The 18063-nt window shown below is 36.1% G+C and overlaps 4 protein-coding genes across 11 annotated transcripts in view; all 4 read right to left on the bottom strand.

Annotated features, from left to right (window-relative positions):
* Positions 1–100: 100 nt before the first annotated feature.
* LOC145731733 (ZZ-type zinc finger-containing protein 3-like) lies at positions 101–6494 on the bottom strand. 6 transcript variants are annotated; one of them, XM_081983655.1, is made up of 7 exons: positions 6148–6494; positions 4804–4920; positions 4628–4755; positions 4353–4569; positions 4152–4299; positions 3942–4099; positions 3589–3893 (listed from the first exon to the last, which is right to left on the bottom strand). In XM_081983655.1, exons 1-7 carry the CDS (start codon positions 6292–6294, stop codon positions 3624–3626), a joined length of 1185 nt encoding a protein of 394 aa, XP_081839781.1. In that variant the 5' UTR covers positions 6295–6494; the 3' UTR covers positions 3589–3623. The 6 variants fall into 6 exon arrangements, with proteins under 6 accessions (XP_081839780.1, XP_081839777.1, XP_081839778.1 ...); XM_081983654.1 differs by lacking the exons at positions 3589–3893; positions 3942–4099; positions 4152–4299; ... (2 more) ...; positions 4804–4920; positions 6148–6494 and adding exons at positions 101–413; positions 465–2092; positions 2147–2417; positions 2597–2984; positions 3039–3340; XM_081983651.1 differs by lacking the exons at positions 3589–3893; positions 3942–4099; positions 4152–4299; ... (1 more) ...; positions 4628–4755; positions 4804–4920 and adding exons at positions 101–2092; positions 2147–2417; positions 2597–2984 and having other exon boundaries at positions 6148–6288.
* Positions 6495–6648: 154 nt separating this feature from the next.
* Positions 6649–8166, bottom strand: LOC145731744 (syntaxin-7-like). Its single transcript, XM_081983673.1, has 5 exons — positions 8015–8166; positions 7818–7958; positions 7445–7765; positions 7260–7387; positions 6649–7207 (listed from the first exon to the last, which is right to left on the bottom strand). The coding sequence occupies exons 2-5, from the start codon at positions 7915–7917 to the stop codon at positions 6959–6961; spliced, it is 798 nt and encodes a 265-aa protein (XP_081839799.1). The 5' UTR covers positions 7918–7958; positions 8015–8166; the 3' UTR covers positions 6649–6958.
* Positions 8167–8986: 820 nt separating this feature from the next.
* Positions 8987–13156, bottom strand: LOC145731738 (myrosinase 1-like). Its single transcript, XM_081983665.1, has 9 exons — positions 13138–13156; positions 12252–12321; positions 11867–12200; positions 11465–11810; positions 11317–11411; positions 9738–9907; positions 9414–9684; positions 9255–9358; positions 8987–9200 (listed from the first exon to the last, which is right to left on the bottom strand). Exons 2-9 carry the CDS (start codon positions 12299–12301, stop codon positions 9080–9082), a joined length of 1491 nt encoding a protein of 496 aa, XP_081839791.1. The 5' UTR covers positions 12302–12321; positions 13138–13156; the 3' UTR covers positions 8987–9079.
* Positions 13157–15011: 1855 nt separating this feature from the next.
* Positions 15012–18063, bottom strand: part of Pka-R1 (protein kinase, cAMP-dependent, regulatory subunit type 1) — a 28446-nt gene continuing 25394 nt past the window's right edge. For all 3 annotated transcript variants that reach the window (XM_081983640.1, XM_081983642.1, XM_081983641.1), the window contains exons 3-6: positions 16610–16810; positions 16419–16552; positions 15762–16139; positions 15012–15703 (exon numbers count right to left, since the gene is read on the bottom strand). In XM_081983640.1, coding sequence (XP_081839766.1) covers positions 15619–15703; positions 15762–16139; positions 16419–16552; positions 16610–16810 — 798 coding nt within the window. In that variant the 3' untranslated portion in view covers positions 15012–15618. The remainder of the gene's footprint in view (positions 15704–15761; positions 16140–16418; positions 16553–16609; positions 16811–18063) is intronic.

The raw sequence follows: 18063 nt of genomic DNA, 5'->3' as shown, positions 1-18063 counted from the left end.
ACAGAATGAGCATACCAAAAAGGAAAAAAAACAAAAAAATTAATAATTCAGTAGTGTTTCAATGGAAACTAAAAAGTGGTAGAGGTAATTCAAAATACAGTTTAAGCATTAACTAGCACAAGATTTCTGATATATTGTTCAATTAATTTCCTCCTAATACCAAGATCCAATTCTCCTAAATTACAAAATATGTATAGTAAAATAAGTATAGTTTTTACAATAAAAAGTGTTCGTTGGCACATCTGCATTAATCATCTAAGGTCGCTTTTTAATATGTGTCTCCTTTAAGTTCTTATGCTCACTATTAATCTCCCTAATAATATATTTATACAAAGTATAGAGAACATTTTCAGTTTGTGTTTTGTCCTCTCGTACTCTCCTTATCCACGCTAAGTTATCATCATCATGCACGTCTAAATATGAGAAATATAAAGTATTAAAGGTAGCAAGGAGTTTACGTTTACCAGCCGTAAAGAGCGTGGTGCTGTAAATGTTCTTCAACCAAAATGCACGTCTATTACCGAGTCCCAAAATTTTCTCCATACTTGTTAGAAATGCCTCGATGCGGTTTATAAACCTTATCATCTCTACTTGTCGTTGCAATTTGCCGTTTTTCTGTATTACGTCCATGTCAGTCACAATTAAACCTACCAGCAAGTTATTAAGAATGATGGTCATGCAAAAAATAAAAACCGCAACGATAATTCGTCCGAAAACCGGAAAATCAGGTACTGAATTGACATCTCCGTCGTATTGTCCTATAAAATAGATCAAAGTCTCAAACAATCGCAGTGAAATCGTCCCCAATGCATCCACCAGTCCTTCACTTTGGTTTTGAGGAGGTAGCAAAATAAAGAAACACAAAGCAAACGAGACAAACTGGATAAAGTAGAACGCGGCATATTCCAGAAAGTATTTGGTCGAGTTAAAGATGATCATATACTTAGTGAATTTGGGCAACTGCCCTAAAGTCATCAAGAATACGCAGGATGACAGCAAAAGAGCTACGACCATAGTATGTTGATTTTGTCCGAATACATTTACCATGCTACACCCAATGGCTACAATTTCTAGATAGTTGGACAGGTCGTAACAATAGCGCCTCCGGTACAGTAGCAGCTGTATAATTTCTTTAAACGCCTGCACCATAAGAAATGTAATAAAAATTCCTTTGAATGCCGCACTAGGACGATGAATTTGTAAACTAAGCACGTAACAGTAGAGAGACAGCAGGAAGAACGCGTATAAAACTAAATTGATGTAGAAGTACTTATTGGTGCGTAACCACTTACAATTAACAAAGTAAATCAGCATTGGATGGTTAAGAAGCTCTTTCTTCTTGAAGTCATGACACAACGTATGCAAAGTTTCGGTCTCTGAGTAGGCTTCTTCATCATCAATCACAAAACTGTCACAGAATACTAAATCATCATCTAGACAGTTATCCAAATGCATTTTCAAACTCTCATACGACACTTTTTGCAGTCTAGCTGTTTTGCCTACGTTGTCAGTTAAAGTAGCACCCATATTTAACAGCTGACCAACATTTTCCTTATATTTATCACTAGAATTGCTGGGGTTTAAGTACAAATCTATGATTTTATTTAGAACATCCCGCCGGTCCTCATCGATTTCATTCACTCCAAATGCTTCCAATTTACTCACAAGCAAGTGCACTACGTGTCTAGCGTTACAGTTCTGATTAAAGTAAGATTCGTCAACCTGTTTTAACTGGTCAATTAAATGTGTTTCGGTAATTTGGTTAGAATGGTGTTCCAATAGAAGGGCCAAAAATGGATAGTAGCCGAGTTTTACGGAAAGTTGGTAGACGTTTAGTCCGAGTATTTCATTTTTTTTCAGAATTTTAGCACCGTTGTCCAGTAGATGCTCGACGCTTCTGCCAAAACCTTGAGAACAAAAAAACTCCAACATCGGACTGTTCATTAAGTCGAAATCCTTCTCTGTGGAGTGTTGTGTTGTCGAAGCGTTTTTCTGATGGTAGCTAAGATAGCCTTTAAGCAGGCATAATTCTAGCATAGTAAATCCACCGTCTGTTGCGTCCACATATTGCTGGATGTTCTCGTTGTTATACCTGAATGGCAAGTTGAAAGGCAAACATCTACTAAACTACTCTGACTAAACTAACCTTAAAAACGTTTCCTCATTGCCACTTTTCAAGTATGTGAACAAAGTTTGGACAGGATCGACAGACAGGGTAGTGGTTTGGTTTATCAAGTCGAGGTGGATTTCCTTCTCGTTCAGTAAATCCCTAGGAGATTTATTGTGGGAAGTTTTGCAGGTGTCCAGGTCAATTTCAGGTCTCTTCAGCAAGAGTTTGATCACCCCCAACTGACGATATCTGATGGCTAGCAACAACGGCGTATCGTTCCATATGTTGTTGTGATTGATGTTCACACCTTCAATCAAAAATGTAATTAAAGTAGTTTCCATTATTTTGAGGCTATTAAAGTTTTTTCTATTTATTTTTTGATTGAATGCAACTAACAAATTTTAAAGAAGATTAGTTCACAGAGTTATACTTTTGTATTTCCCCATTCCGACTATTCAGGGTACATTTTCTGATTCATAACCTTACCAGCATCAATCAGAATACGAGCACACTCTACAATTTCGGGCTTTTCCTTGGCGATGACGTGGCAGATACGGCTTTTCCATCCATTGGACAGTTGGACATCGAACGAAATCGTTTGTCTACCGTAGCTCAATAATACGTGCAACGGGTTTTCAGAGAATAGAGTCAAAACGTTGAGTGCATCAAGACGGTTCTCTTCTTTTAGCGTGTCTACAATGGCGTTCAGCTTTTCGTTGTTTAGTTGGTAGGCTGCATAATGCACCGGCTCCCAGTAGTACCAGGTGGGTGTGTTGGACCTGTTAGAACTGAAGAATTGATCGTCTTTGGAACTGTGGTTTAAGGTATTTGAGAGAAGTATTCCGCTTTCCGGATCCATGGCAGTTCATGTTTCCTAAAAATCTCTATGTGTGTTATTTATGACATTCCCACAAAGTTGTATATTTACTGTTAACTCTTGTTAATTATTTACTCTGCAATAGTACTTCATGCAAACATCGTTCAGTTGCCACTTATTGAAAAATAATTTATTGTCAGTGTTATCAAGAACCCACATTGGTTAGTTAGAACACAAATTTCGTTAAAATTAGCATTTGATTGCTTAAACATATACTTTCAACTAAAAATAATTAACATTGCCTTGAAAGCAAAAGTGTAATAAAACTACGAGATGTTTAGTTACAGGGACACCTACTAACTGATAAGTCAAATAAATGTATTACACATGATTATATCAAACTAAGTATGTTAACCTGCTAACATAATCTTATCAGTTTTTGTGGGTGATTGTCCAACGACGTATTTAAAGTACCTGATTTAAATTGAAGAGGGTACTGCTTTTGATGTACGTTATGATTATCTGGAAGTACAAAAAGTGTCATAATGCTGATTGTGTTTCTAAAGATTAATGAAATTGAATTTATCGAAGGTTTGACGTATTTGTTGCAAATGCAAGCTGTGGATGGGATCACTCATTTTAAAAATGCAAATGACAAAGATTGAAAAAAACTAAACTATGTTTATTGCAAAAAAATTAATCCGAACAATCTCCGTTATTGTCGCTTTCATCGATCTTTTCCATTAACTCCTCCTCAATCTGCTTATCATACGCTTGCACTGTTTCTCCTAGCATAAGCCCAGTCTCCGACTCTCCTTCGTAGCAAGCGAGCCAATGCTCCAGAGGATGGGGAGTTTCGGTGTACAGCTGCGCAACAACGCAATCTGTGCAAAAATCTACCGATTCGGGACAAGTGGTACAATGCCACCTGGTGCCCAATAATGGTGTTTCGTCGCAATAGTCGCACTAAAACCCACTATTTAAAATACTGTTTGGCCAACTTGTACTTTATACCTTAAAACCGACGTGCGTAAACGGTACGTAACCCTCAGCCTCCTCGAAATCTTTCACTTCCCGCACTCGTTTGAGGAGTTTTAAGTGAAGCTGCGCAGAACTTTCTGAAGGGTCTTGTTCAGAAGATTGGTGATAGTCAGTCCTCAGTAGGTAGTTATCTACAATGCCTTTAATGTTTATGTAATTAATAAGTTTGAAAAATGTTCAGACCTTGTGAGGGTGAGTCACAAGTTTCACTACTTGGACCGGGAATACTATCCAAATTATCCATTTGAACTGGGACACTTAACCCCGGGAAAAAAGTCGTTGGTTTAAGGAGGTAGTGATTGTGGCGCTGGTGCTTGTGCTGGGCGTATTTCTGCAACTTTGTCCTGTCACGCTAGCAATTCTTTTAAACCAAACCAAGCCCACCTTGTATTTTTCCGCCGACTTAGGAATCCGACCTGGTATAGGTAAACCAGCTTTATAAAGCTTCAAGAAGTACTTTTGTACTCTACTAGAGACCTGTTGTACTGTGCGGTTGCCCAGCGCTTTGGCGATTTTATGGAAGCGTCTCATTTCCACCGGTTCTGGTGGATAGAATTTCAGTAGTTCTTCCAAACGTCTCTGTTCCTCGGGAGTCCATGCTCTGTGGGATAAGCTCCCAGTGAAAGTTCTGAATGACAACACTTGATAATCAGTCATACCTGTTTTGCGGTATAGTCGTAACTTTAAGATCCGGAGTTTTGTCTTCTTGCGGACCATCGGAGTAAATTTCTAACAATTGATTTTCGGGCACTTTAACTTTGTACTTTTTAAAGTCTATTACTGGTAACTGTAAATTTACTCTGTAATAAACACAATAGAAGGTGACATAAACTACCTTAGGTAACTCATATAAGGGTGGAACGCCCAAGTCGATACCATTACGGATTTTGTTAAAAGTTTCCAATGGGTCCTTTAGGGCTTCCACGCGTAGTTCAGCTACTGTTTTATAATCCTAATAGACTTACAGTATTACTAAATGATCTAAATCAATCAAGTTATGGGGGGGCCAAATTAATAGGCTTTTGCAAAAGCAGTAAAGAAGTATACCAGTTTCAATCTAGTTACACAATTCACAGTTTTTGATCAACAGTTTTGTTTTAAACTGTCCACATCTTAGTGGGTTGAAATTTCGAACGTTTTTTAGAACTAAACATGCAGTTACACATTAAACCTCTTATACAAAATGAGTTACAAGAAATAATTGTCCAGGGTAGATATACAATTCCAAAAATTAAGGGTCAAAGACAGGCCAAAGAATTTTTAAAGGTTCATTACCTCAACAGGCCAGGGCCTATTAAATAGGCATTTTAGCCTAATGGGAGGGTAAGAGAACAACAAATGAATTTCAGGCACCACAAAAATCTAAAATGGCAAAATAACACTTCACAGCCTTACAACTGAAGGTCAATTATGGTTACTACAATTTTATAGATTTTCTTTTGGACTTGATTGTTTTTAACAATAATGTGAGCCCTATAAGTCACATACTTGTATTCAGAAACAATAATGTACTCAAGGAGTTCTTAAAGGGAAAAAGGTATACATTTAATTCTATAGGAATAGTGTAAGGAGTAGTATGTAACTATTCAGTATGTTATGTGTATGCTAAAAGTATAAAATCAAATCTGAGAATATGGCAACTTAGCAAGTTTATTGAGTCACTCAGCTAAAATATTTTTAAGATGATGGAACTTGTTACACATTGAAGTCTTGTCTAAAGTGATCACCTACCAACTTGCTCACCAGGTTTATTATTTTAAATAAAACACATTGTAGATTTTTACTTCTTGCGTTTTTCACATACTAAATAATACATTTACATTTGCACTGATTAAGAAGATGGTTTTTGTCTTATTGCTATTTTATTTCTAATTACCTATAACCAACAAATGCAAATACTCTAATATTGTACTTAGCTAGCATTAGTAGACATTTTACCTTATTGCAAAAACCTGCTCCCTAAGCAAACATGTAAAACAGGCCAAATGGGCAGTTTTTCATTCTGACAGTGTATTTAACTAGGTTAATCACCAAGAGTACTGGTATTTCTTTCAACTAAAATCCAATTACCCACCACAAAATAATACGTGAATAACAATCAAAATTACATTATTATAAAACCACCAATTTGGCAAACCCTGTACACACTCGAGTTATATTAGTACAAAAGCCAACTTACTTTCAAGGCTTTCTCCCGTTGAGCAGTAAGAATAACAATAGTCTTAAGGACCTCACAATAATCTTCGTTACCCCTTAAAGCCAAGTGATCGGTTTCAAAGTTAAACAGGTCGTTTTCAACATCCAAAGGGGCTGTATGGTCTTCCATTGTTTTTGAATGCTACAGTTTCAAATTCAGTAAGGTCTCATTGTTAGCATGCTCTTTAGGTTTTGTGGTGACAGTTAAATAAAATAAACTTTTATGTATAAAAAGGATAATAAAGAAATTAATTAAAATTTAAAAGAAAATAAATTTTCACCAAACACAACACAAGTTTGAGGTTAGTTTTGTTTTCATTTTTACACTTTTTGATATTTGACAGATTTGCGGTCATAGATGAAGCAGTAACTAGACGTGATACGTATAACTAAATAGTTTTTCCAAAATGTTTTGTTTTATCTGTTAAATTTCTATAAGACTGTGTTTTCTTTCCGTTGATATTCAAAGAAAAATATTACACCATTAGAAATGAAGGAATATTATTATTTACATACACAACTTATTCTATATATTTAAAATTGAATTCAAACTGTTTTTAAACTTACAAATCAGCAAACTGAGTACACAATAACTATAAACAATACTTATCAGGTTTATCATAATAAAGAGTCTTGGTCCAAATAACTACAAAGAAAATAACTGAATATAAAAACTAACATAAATGAAATTAGGCCTTTCATAAAAAAAACCATAACAATAAATAATTTAAACCACCATAACAGGATTAAACATCTAAGCCAACTATATATATTTTTGTATCAATGAGAACTATTTAAGAAGACCTCCAAATAATAATCATAATAATCACAGCCAAAATTAAACCCACAATTCCAAATATTATAACTTTCCTCCTCCTAATGCGGTCCTTATAAGAGCTGGCTTCTCTCAATTGTTGAGCACCCTGGCGAACACTTTCAGTAGTATGCTCTACTGATGCTTCTATACTGTCAATTACTTCACCCTGTTCATGCACTAACTGTCCCAGTTCTTTGAAGATTTGATTTACATCACTGATATCCCTCTGAGTTAAAGTTTAGTGAAAATTGAGTACATTATTTAAACTTAACACTCACCTCAAGCTCTCTAACTGCTCTTTCTTGCTCCTCTAACTGTCTTAAATCAGCTTCTTCCTGCAATTGCTTCTGATGCTGAGCAGCACTGTCTTGCAGCTCAATCAGCTGTTGGTCTTTCTTGTAACCAGCTAAAATTGGTGTTAGTTCTTAGTGACTAAAATAATGCTAAAAGAACACTAACATACATAAAACAGGCTGGTCGCCATAAACTTGTTCTCTAGTTTTTTTTATTTGTTCTTTTTCCTTCTGTGCAGTGCTTCTCTGTACTTGCTGAAACATGTTCAATGTGGACGTAAATTCGTCTTGTAGCCGTTCGCGTTGCATTTTGCGCTGTCGCTGTTCAGAAGGTGACAAGGAAGGTGGAATGTTGTTCAAATCTTTGATGTACCCACTAGTGTCTTTGACTAGTTGTTGAGTGTAGTGCTGGACGTCGTGGAGCTTTGTACGAAGATCAGGAGAGTCTTGGTGGCCCCCAATCTGGTTGACCATCCTTTGCATGTTGGAGACTGCAACACTTGTGTAAAACAGCAATTTTAAGTGGTAGAACAGCAAAATTACCATATTGAGAGATTTTCTGGATGCTGGACGCAATGGTTTGGCACAGCTTCTCGAAATCCTGCTCGCCCCTATTTTGGTTACCGTTTTGATAGGTTTCCATTGTTGCTGGGTGTGTTTGTTACACTGAAGGACAAGAGAGTACTGCAATTTAACAGTCAATTAACGCTGTGGGTAAAGCGCGCAATTGCGATTCTTACCTTAAAACATTAAATATAAAACGGTGCGTAGTTAGTTTAGACGATTCAACAAATGTATTTGTTGAAAATGGTTGTTAAAATCGATAAGATAACTTGAGTCATACCACAAGAAAACACAACAAGCTTGACAGCTTTTAAGTTTGACAATCAGCTGATTTGTGTTCATCAAACAGCAATTAATTGTCAATAATGTCACTGTAAATGACATTGACCAGAATAAAGCAATGAGAATACTAGTGGTTAGAGGGGATATAGAGACAGAAAATTATGATTAACCAGAGTCTGGATTAACAGTCTTGAATAGTGTGGATGCCTTAAAAAGTGATTTGAGACTGTATTTTTATTTATTTGTTATTAACCATCATCAACATGGTACTGCTCACTCACATCTTTCTTTGTGGGAATCATCTAAACTTTTGTGGGACTTCTCCGGCTTTCTGGAGAGTTTGAATAGCGTGACCTTCTAAATGCTTTACGCTTTCGTCTAATTTCCTTTGCACTTCTTCCACAAAATCTTTTGGAAATGCCCCGTCGTTTAGTTTCGCAAAGCCCGAAGGGTCCATAAAGCACTCAGATGGCTGCAATGCACCTAATCAAACTGCCATTTCCTTAAATGATTCAACACTATCTCATTTTCATTATTGTGCATCTTAAATCCTTGAGAACATAAGTCGTCCAAGAGCAAGCATTCCTTACCTTCTTCCATGGACCTACTTCTGTATGCAGGGTTATGCCCTAAAAAGTAACTGAACATTGTACTTTAACTGGAAACGCTATAAAGTCAATAAAGAGTACCATTTGGTAATGCCCTTTTTGGAAGGCCGCTTTTGATTTTATTTAACTATCAGCACGACTTGCTGATCGCGCACCAACAAAAATAACATATGAGGACAATGCTATAAAGACGTATCTCAAGGCAGCGAAACACTGTGTGCAATCAATGCACTAGAAACTAATAAAGTAAATTAAACATTTTCCATATCTAGGTATATTAAAGATGTGTACAAAGATAATAAAATCACTTAATTCTACTCAGTTTTTTGTTAAGATACTAATATATGCAGATTATTCTTCAATTGTTATATGCCTGTCTTTAATGACTTTCTGGTACCAGTAGTAGGATTCTTTAGGGGTCCTAGTGCGTTCTTCGCTCTGAAAGTCCACCGACACTATGCCAAATTTAGATCTGGAAAGAATCCGGTTGTTTCAACGTGAAATTTGAACTACAAGAAAAACTTACGTGTAACCGCTGCTCCACTCAAAATTATCTAAAAGACTCCATGTAGTGTATCCAGTAACGTTAATACCTTCATCAATGGCATCCAGAATAACCGATAAATGGAGCTGTAAAACTCACTCTAATACTCTTTTCTAATGTTCACAAGTGTCAACTACTTACACCAAGATACTCGATCCTGTCTGTGTCGTTTAATGTAGATCCATCTTCAGACCAGCCATTTTCAGTAATGATAATCTCGGGATGATTGTAGTTTTCGTGGACGTAACGCAACAAGGCCAAGAAGCCTTCAGGGTGTTCTTTCAACCACGTGGAACCGCTGCTACCTTTCCAGGTTTCGTTTATTTCGCTAGTGAAGCCTTCATCGTAGAGGTAGTTGGCGACACCTAGTGTGGCGGTGTCGTCGCGTCTTCTGGTCATCGTGGTAGTGTAACTGGGTTATATTTGCTATTAAATTGTGTAGGGATATTATAAGTAGAAACTCACTAATTAATTCCGACCCAGTCGAATGTGCCTTTAATGTATTCAACTTCCTCCTCAGTGAATTGGGGGAGTCGGGACTGGGACCGACCTTCTGCTAAACTTCTGGAAGCCACTCGGGAGATTACTTCAGCCGGCCAATTTCCCACAATCATTGGATGAACCCACATTCCAAACTGTAATTTTTGTATTCTGAGTGATGTTTTATTTATTGGTCATTTTTTGCCTAATTATGAAATAACCCGAACCAACTTATATTAAATTATGTTTTACGAGCTAGAATAGTAATTGAAAAATCACTGAAAATAACATTCTGAGGACCTTGAGAGACAAGTTGAAAATGCTAAGAAACTTTAAAGATGAAAGTTTCACTGGTTATTGCCAACTTAAAAATCATTTGATACTAAAATTGTGATAAACTAAATTTGTGAAGAACCTACAGTGGCTATAATTATGGTACTTTTAATGTGATTTTAATTTTGCAAATTAGTTGAAAAACCTTTTTAGGAACCTAATAAGAGACTTGAATTAGCAGAAGACTTTGAAGCCCGAAAAAAAAACTTTTGAGGAACCCACTAAAACTCTCTGGAAATCAATCGCATATATTTCATGCATTTTGCGCAACTAGGGAGGAAAGTGGAACTTTTGCTCCCGCGAACAATTTTTCTTGTTCAACGGTGCAAAAAAGCAGTTTCCTCCAGAGTTGCGCATCTACGACCAATGCTATGTTTTATGAAAAAAAGCTCATGTGTTAATTCCCTTGCTGGAAAAGAAGGTTAAAGATGTGTTTGTTAATTTGTCAAGAAAGTGACAAACTTCTTTAGAAAGTGTGACTTTTCCTCCCTAGGGAGAAAAGTACTCTCAGCCTCTCTGTGGCACTCCCTAAGTAAGAGTAAAATTTTATTTTCTATAAGGGTAGTAGAAAAACGAATTAATTATTCTGGCACTCCCTCTCTCACGCAATACAGGATGGTTGGTTTTATTTTGCAATAATAAATTTAAAAAAAGTTACTCAGAAAAATAATACTCTTGAGTTCTGGATAATATTTGCAAATAAAACATTCTGAAAAACAACCTCTTGTAGATCTTTTGTTCAAAAAGTGATAATGAGTAGTGCGGAACAAACAAAGCAGTGCTGAGATAATTCTCAAGTGTATAACAAACATCTCTTCAAAGTGCTTTAACGTACGTACGTTTCTCAGATTTTTTTTCAATAACAATCAATATATTTAGTGATGATAATTATTATGCATAAATGATGTCAATAAGTTAGTACGATGATAATAAAACAAAGTGGGTGGAGAGATCTCTGACACTTTGATTTGTATAAAGTATACAGATTTTTAAGTAAATACCAATATTGTTCGTAGTTTGTCATTGGTAAAAAAATAGCAGCAAGCTGAAAGATGCTTTTTTTGACCAACCACCAACTGCATTAGTCTGTATGAGCAGCATTTGGTCAAAGAAAAGCCGCTGCTTTTTCTTGACCAATCACAAACTACGTACAGTAATCTGATTAACGCAAATTCTGCACGTGTGGCATCATGATCACTTTTGACACTTGATATGTATTAAAGCTACTTACTCTAAACAACATAGCTAATTTTTGTGCCTCCACATCTTCCTCACTGTTAGTAGCTGGCTCATACCATGGACTCACCAGTGCCATAGATACTTTGCCTAAACATTTCACTCAGTTATAACAATTTTTGTTCAATTGCAAAACACGGTACCTTGTTGTTGTTCTTTGAACTCGTCTTGGTATATGTGATAGGCCAAAGCGTGAGCTTTGACGTTAGTATAGGCGCACAAATACAAGCCTTCTTCTACCAGGTTGTAGCCAGGTGGGAATTGAAAACCCGGATAACCAGCGTAGCCAAAGTAGCAAGTACTCTGAGGTTCATTAATGGTCACCCAGTACTTGACGTATTCGCCAAATAATTGGTAACACAAACGGGCATAGTCACCAAAATAGTCAACCAGACCCGGATTGGTCCATCCTCCTAATTCTTCGAAATAGATTGGAAGATCCCAGTGGTATAAGGTTACGATTGGTTCAATGTTGTTCTCCTTGAGTAGCTATGTAAACCAGTATAACTACTCCACCCTGCTATAACTTTTTCTGGGTAACATACCTTCAACAAATTCAGGTAGTAGTCTACTCCAGGTTGGTTCACATTTTGCACAGTCCCATTAGGCAAAATCCTGGGCCAGGAAATGGAAAACCGGTAAAACTGGGCACCTAATTCCTTAAGCAACGCCACATCTTCTTTGTATTTATGATAGGAATCGCAAGCTATATCTCCATTGCTGTAGTCCAAAACTTTGTCAGGGTGTTCGTGCAAATAATCATCCCACACGTTCGGACCTTTTCCATCTGCGTCCCAACCACCTTCGATTTGGTAGGAAGAAGTGGCCGCCCCAAATTTGAAATCATCAGGAAAGATTTTGCCACTTAGTTCAAAAGCCCTTGAAAAAAGATTTTTTAAAAAGGATTTAGTTAGGAAGAGCTAGGCTTACCTTAAGGTGGACACCACCAGGAAAAACACGCTTAAGTATCTCAACAGCATGGCAAACAAGAGTGACCGCACTAGTGATTGTTCAAACAAAATATATACTCGGATAAGTGATGTACTTAGAAAATGGAATGTGTGATACAGTTTTATTGAAGTGTTGTGAAGTGTTTTTAACTACCTACATAACAATTTTGCTAATAATTGTTTATTAAAAAAACTGTATAAAATGTATCAGATATTGTTTTTACTTAGATTTATACGACACGTGGAAATACCTTTACAGTAAGTCCACATGTGTAGTATTTGCATAAATCACAGCACAGTGGGTAGTTTGTGATTGGTCAAGATAAGCTGAAAGCTGCTTAGTCCACTCCGACCCATTGGTTGGTTCTTTGTAATAAGATAAGGCTTTGGTTTTAAATCAGCAGAACATGTTATTAAATAAATACAGTAGATTTGTAATATTTTTAATGGCACACCCTTTTTATACTTTTTTGATTCTTCTGATGATGATGTATGCTTCGAATACTAGTTAGTTCGCTAAAAAGTATTAAGGTAATCTGTTGCACTGATGGTGTGACGTTTGTATGGACAGGAAGAATTTGCGAGTACAAATTTAATTACAAAAGTAAAATAAAAACAGTTGAGAGCAAAGGAAAAAAAACTAAAATTTCAAAGAGTATAATCAAAATGTGATTGTTTGTTATATTTTAAAATTTTGTTGGAAACTGGTCATAAACTTCAGAATAAGTAAAAAAGTGGTCAATGAAAGAAAAACAGTACGTTTTTAAGTGCATAAGAAGCAAAATTTATACAGGGTGACTGATAAAAACAAAATAACCATTAAATATCACAGTTTACTTAAAAGAGTAACAGTTTTAATTACTTACCTTATTACTTTTGAGTTAAGTGGCTTCTATCTGAATGTGTGTGCTTCTTCAACACTTGTCGCGATACTTATATAAAGTAAAACGAGCGGAAAGGCGGGTCGCAATCAAACTTGCACGATTAAAGAATGCAAAAAAAAAATTGTTGCGATAAGCTCAAAAAATAGAGGAAATGGGGTTATCGACCGGTAATCCGCAACAAATAAGTTAGAACATTTCTCTTAAACAAAGACAGGGTTTTCCATGATTTTAGTTAGAAGAATTGGATAAAAACACACTAATTAATCAATGTGAAAGCTTAACACAGTTATGTTTATCTTTAGTGTTGTATATGCTATCCTTTTTTGTATAATTTATCTAGTATTTTTAGTGAATAATAGTGGTACTATTCTTTACTACAGTAGAACTTGCGGCCCAGTACATCTGTCAACCAATCAAGTTAATCTAGTTTTTATATTTAAATAAATGAACGTCATTATGGTGCATTTTTGCTGTTAAAGCAAATCCCATTGCATGAGCAAACGGTCTGTTTTAAGCCAATATGAACCATATTTGAGTTTTTGTGCACACAACAATACTATAGTATGTTGGTATTTACGGCAGAGCTCATCTGCTTCTGATGAACCGATCTGATCGAAACTCCTCACATTAGTAAAATCACTTGGTTTTTGGGTCATGTTTGGTCCCATCAACAAAAAGTGTTTTTTTGGTACCAAATAGTGGGAAACGACCATGGCATAAGCTCAGGAAAATCGCACTTTTTAAGTTTTTGCTGAAATTTTAGCAGTGAGCAGAAACTTTCGGTATTTTTGTCAATGTGAGGTTCTAGGATGGTCAGGGAATCTCAAAAGAAGCTAACCCACGATTTTGGTTGGAATACCTAACCCATACAATCTACTTAAATTAGGCCATTTTAAGTCAATTTTACCCATTTGAAAGATTTAAAAAAAAAAAATTTAAGATATCTTAAAATGTTTATTTCTGATCGGATATTAAATAGAAAAGAATTGCTCTACACCAATGGGGTGGCTAAAACATCAAAAATTATCGTAAATTTAGCTAAAAACATGGACTTTTACCGATTTTGAAATTCTTGAATATATTCCATGTTGTCTATTTTCAATAACTTATAGTTTACATCAACAAAAGGAGAAACAAAGAATTAAGAAATTGCTCCACAGAACCACTAATAATATTACGTTTACAGGCAATTTTTTGACTTAAATAAAAAATTTGCAATTTTCTTGTAGATTTTACGTTTGCTGAATGTTATTCATTAACCTGAATTGTGTTTACTCTTGCAAAATTGGAAACATTGCAATTTGTTATAACAAAAATCGCAAAATCTATAAAAATCGTATGTGCATGTTTTTAGCTGAATTTACGATAGTTTTTGATATTCTAGCCAAGCCCATTGCTGTTGGACAATTTTTTTCGATTTAGTATGGACCTTTCTCTGCCCTTTTGACAGAAAAAATACAATTATTAAGTTATCTTAAAAAAATATCGAAGAAACGAATACAATAGGTAAAAATTGACCTAAAATGGACTAACTTAAGTAGGTTATGGGTTAGGTATCCAATCAAAATCTTGGGTTAGGTTTTAAGGTCTTCTGTCCCTCCTAGAACCTCACATTAACCAAAACACCGAAAATTTCTTCTTCACGCTAAAATATAGGGTACATTTTGGCAAAAACTTAAAAAGTGCCATTTTCCGAGTTTATTCCAATTTTCCAAGAGCTCCCAATGCCCGCTTCCCACTATTTGGAACCTAAAAAAACACTTTTAGTCGATGAGACCAAAGATGACCCAAATATTGTTATGTTTTGATTATTGATTATTACTGTGAGCAATTTTACGGTTTAATAAAACAAACAATGGAAGAATAAAATGGATTTATTAGAATCAACTTAAAGTTTTACCAAACAAAACAACGAATAAAGACTTCACTCACTTTTCTATCTAAAAGTTTCCAATTTGGCCGTGACACCCACAAATGACAAGCTAAATCTAGCGGTTTTTAACCGTTTTTTTTAAGAATTAAGCTAAGTGACGTTAGTCGATTATATGCATAATATATACAATGAAACTTTCGGCAATAGGATTACTTTACCGCACATGGCCGCATTAGAATGTCGACCATTTTATGACTGACCTCCAAACGCGGCCATTTTCGATTCCAACAATTGCCGACCAGCAATCAATAATAAATAATAGAAATCCTCTAATCAGTTTAACAATATAATTGTTGCATAGTAAACAAGAAGACGTTATTTAGCAATTTGGCCGAGTGGTTTAAATAGATCAGTCCTTTTTGGTGTCGCCCTGTATGTGTATTTAATAGGTTATGCCTAACTATAATAGTTTGTCCCCCTACAAAAATATACACTAGTCTCCCTCCCACTCAGAAGTAGCGTCAGTCGAATGTTTGCGTTTCGACTTTTGTACAAAATATACGAGGGCGTTCCAAATAGAACTGCGTTCGTTAAACAGACAAGGACACAAAACTGTTGTACTGCGAGATATTCCTCTTTAAAATGTCGGCGCATGGTCCTAGCACCCTCTCAAACCTGCGTAGTACCATATAATATAGCAAAACAAGAAAAAGAGACAAGTGATACTACTCACCTAGCTCTATCAAGTTTAACGCATTTCAGAGGGCCACAAGCTACAACAGTAGCAGCCCGAGGCCTGTCCAGCAACAGCGCAATCTCTCCAAAGTAATCACTGGGACCCAAACGGCCAACTTCACGCGGTTCTTCATTCTCCGCCCTCTTTTGTTTAACAACAGCAGAACCTTCAGCTATAATGTAAAAATCGTCACCAGGCTCCCCCTGGCGCACAATCGTCTCTCCATCCTCAAAACTAACTGGTTCCAAAGCGTCCGCCACGGTTAACCGCTCCCATTTGTCCAAGTTCTCCAAAATGGACACTCTGGACAGGAACTCTTCGTACATTTTACGCTTGCGTATCGTTGAACCCATCAAAATTCTTCGATAGGAGTCGCTAAGAATACACAACAACAAGTTGATTATTAGATGATGTTAAAATTAGTGATGTGTGATTAAAATTTGCATTCCATATATACTTTAAAGGCATTCTTCAAATTTTTTCTTCTACACTAAGATTATGGTGTAGAAAATTGACAGAAAGAACAGCCGAGGAGCAAATACATTCGCAACAAATGAAATCCACCAAATTACTTCAAACTTAGTGCAGGATTAACATTTTTGAAGCTTCAAACACGGCTTTTTAATTATTATTTCTACCAGAATTAATCTTTACCGGTCGATTCCCCACAATTTAACATCGGTCTTAGCCTTCACTGTAGCAGCCCTGGGAGTGCCGTAGATCAGTGCCAATTCACCAAAACTGCCTCCTTCTCCGATGGTCACCATCAGCTCGTTGTTCACGTACACCTAAAAATAACACGTTTCCTCAAGTTTGTTCACAACATTTAGTACTAGAGCCAGTACCTCCACTTCACCCTGGTCGATAACGTAGAAGTTGTCACCCTCGTCGCCTTGCTGAATGATAACCTCCCCGGGCAGGAACGTAACCGGAAACATAGCATCGAATATGTCGGAACGTTCATTTTCATCCAGGTGAGAGAACAGGACGTTCTTTGCGATGGCTTTGGATAGGGCCGCCATCGTTTTGTAGTCTTTGGGCACCACCTGATGTTTAATTTTAACAATTAGAAAGTTAAATTCACTTTACACCAACTGTGGACGTGGTTCAACCACTGCAGTATGTATGTATCCAGTTACACTGAACCTTTGAAAGCGCTTGTTGTCAGTAAAATAACACTCCAGGACATTGAGGAATCCCAGAAACTCCTTACTCAATTTTCTGCTAACAAAAACTGACTTGGTAGGAAGATTTCAAGGTTTTCTAATCAAATTTGGAGCTCCTCAATGAGTTTTCTACTTCACAATGATAAAACCGAACAAAAACTACAAAAATGTACTTAAAACAGTCTACTAAAGTGAAAATTGCCTTAGTACCTACATTTCAATCAAATTCAACACTCTTAGGTGAATTTCTTAGTTCAAAATTAGGAATTTAAAATAAAAATACAAAAATTGGCTTAAAATGATCAATTTTCTTCTCAGAAAAGTTAGAATTAATCATCACAGAGACTATTAATTCAATAGTGTATTTCTTGGTGACTGTCTGTGATACCTTCTGGTATAAAATCACTAGACAATTTTTTTCTACGGTTGTTAAGTGCTTTCAGATGTTTTCTTCAGACGAATCGACTGGATTTAGCACCAAAACTCTTGTGGCTCTTGAGGTTTTGACATAATTTTGCATGATACTTTGAAAAGCTTTTTTTTTATTTTCCTAAGCATTTACATACAAATTTGGTGTATTTCAGTTGATTTGTGTCTGAAAAAAGAAGCTAATAATTAAAGTATAAACTTCTAGTAGTTTTTAGATTTAGATTCCATATCAAAGCCAATTTCAGCTTTTGGGGCCCACGTGTTTCAATACCAACTGTCAAATACAAATTGATGAATGTTTATCCATCTTTTACCTGGTCAACACAGCAAAAAAAGACAAGGTAACAAACGTGTAATAAAATGCCGATAATCACCTGGGTTTTAATTACCCACGGGTAATGGCTATTAAGAACGGACATAAGCGGATCGACTATTAACAATAATGGGACGATTAGCGACCAAACGAGGATTTTGGACCTTGTCGCTAACGTTAGAGAGCTGAAAAAACAATCGATTGCCCATTATAATAGTCCGTGAAGAAAAAAAAACGAACGGAGAGGGGGCGGACTTGCAAATGAGCCCGTTTTTGACGCCTTTCGGATTTAGAAAATTACCGAGTAATTATGACGCTGCGGTAGTAAACGTCGTCATAAAATATTCCCTTAACAAGACTAATAATGTCAGTTGTTTTTTTTTATCCAAGC

The sequence above is a fragment of the Ips typographus genome, linkage group LG7, assembly GCF_016097725.1.
Source record: "Ips typographus isolate SLU linkage group LG7, UJ_Ityp_2.0, whole genome shotgun sequence".
Lineage (NCBI taxonomy): Eukaryota > Metazoa > Arthropoda > Insecta > Coleoptera > Curculionidae > Ips > Ips typographus.
The sequence above is the reverse complement of the archived record's forward strand: the minus strand, read 5'-3'. Positions and strand labels throughout refer to the sequence as shown.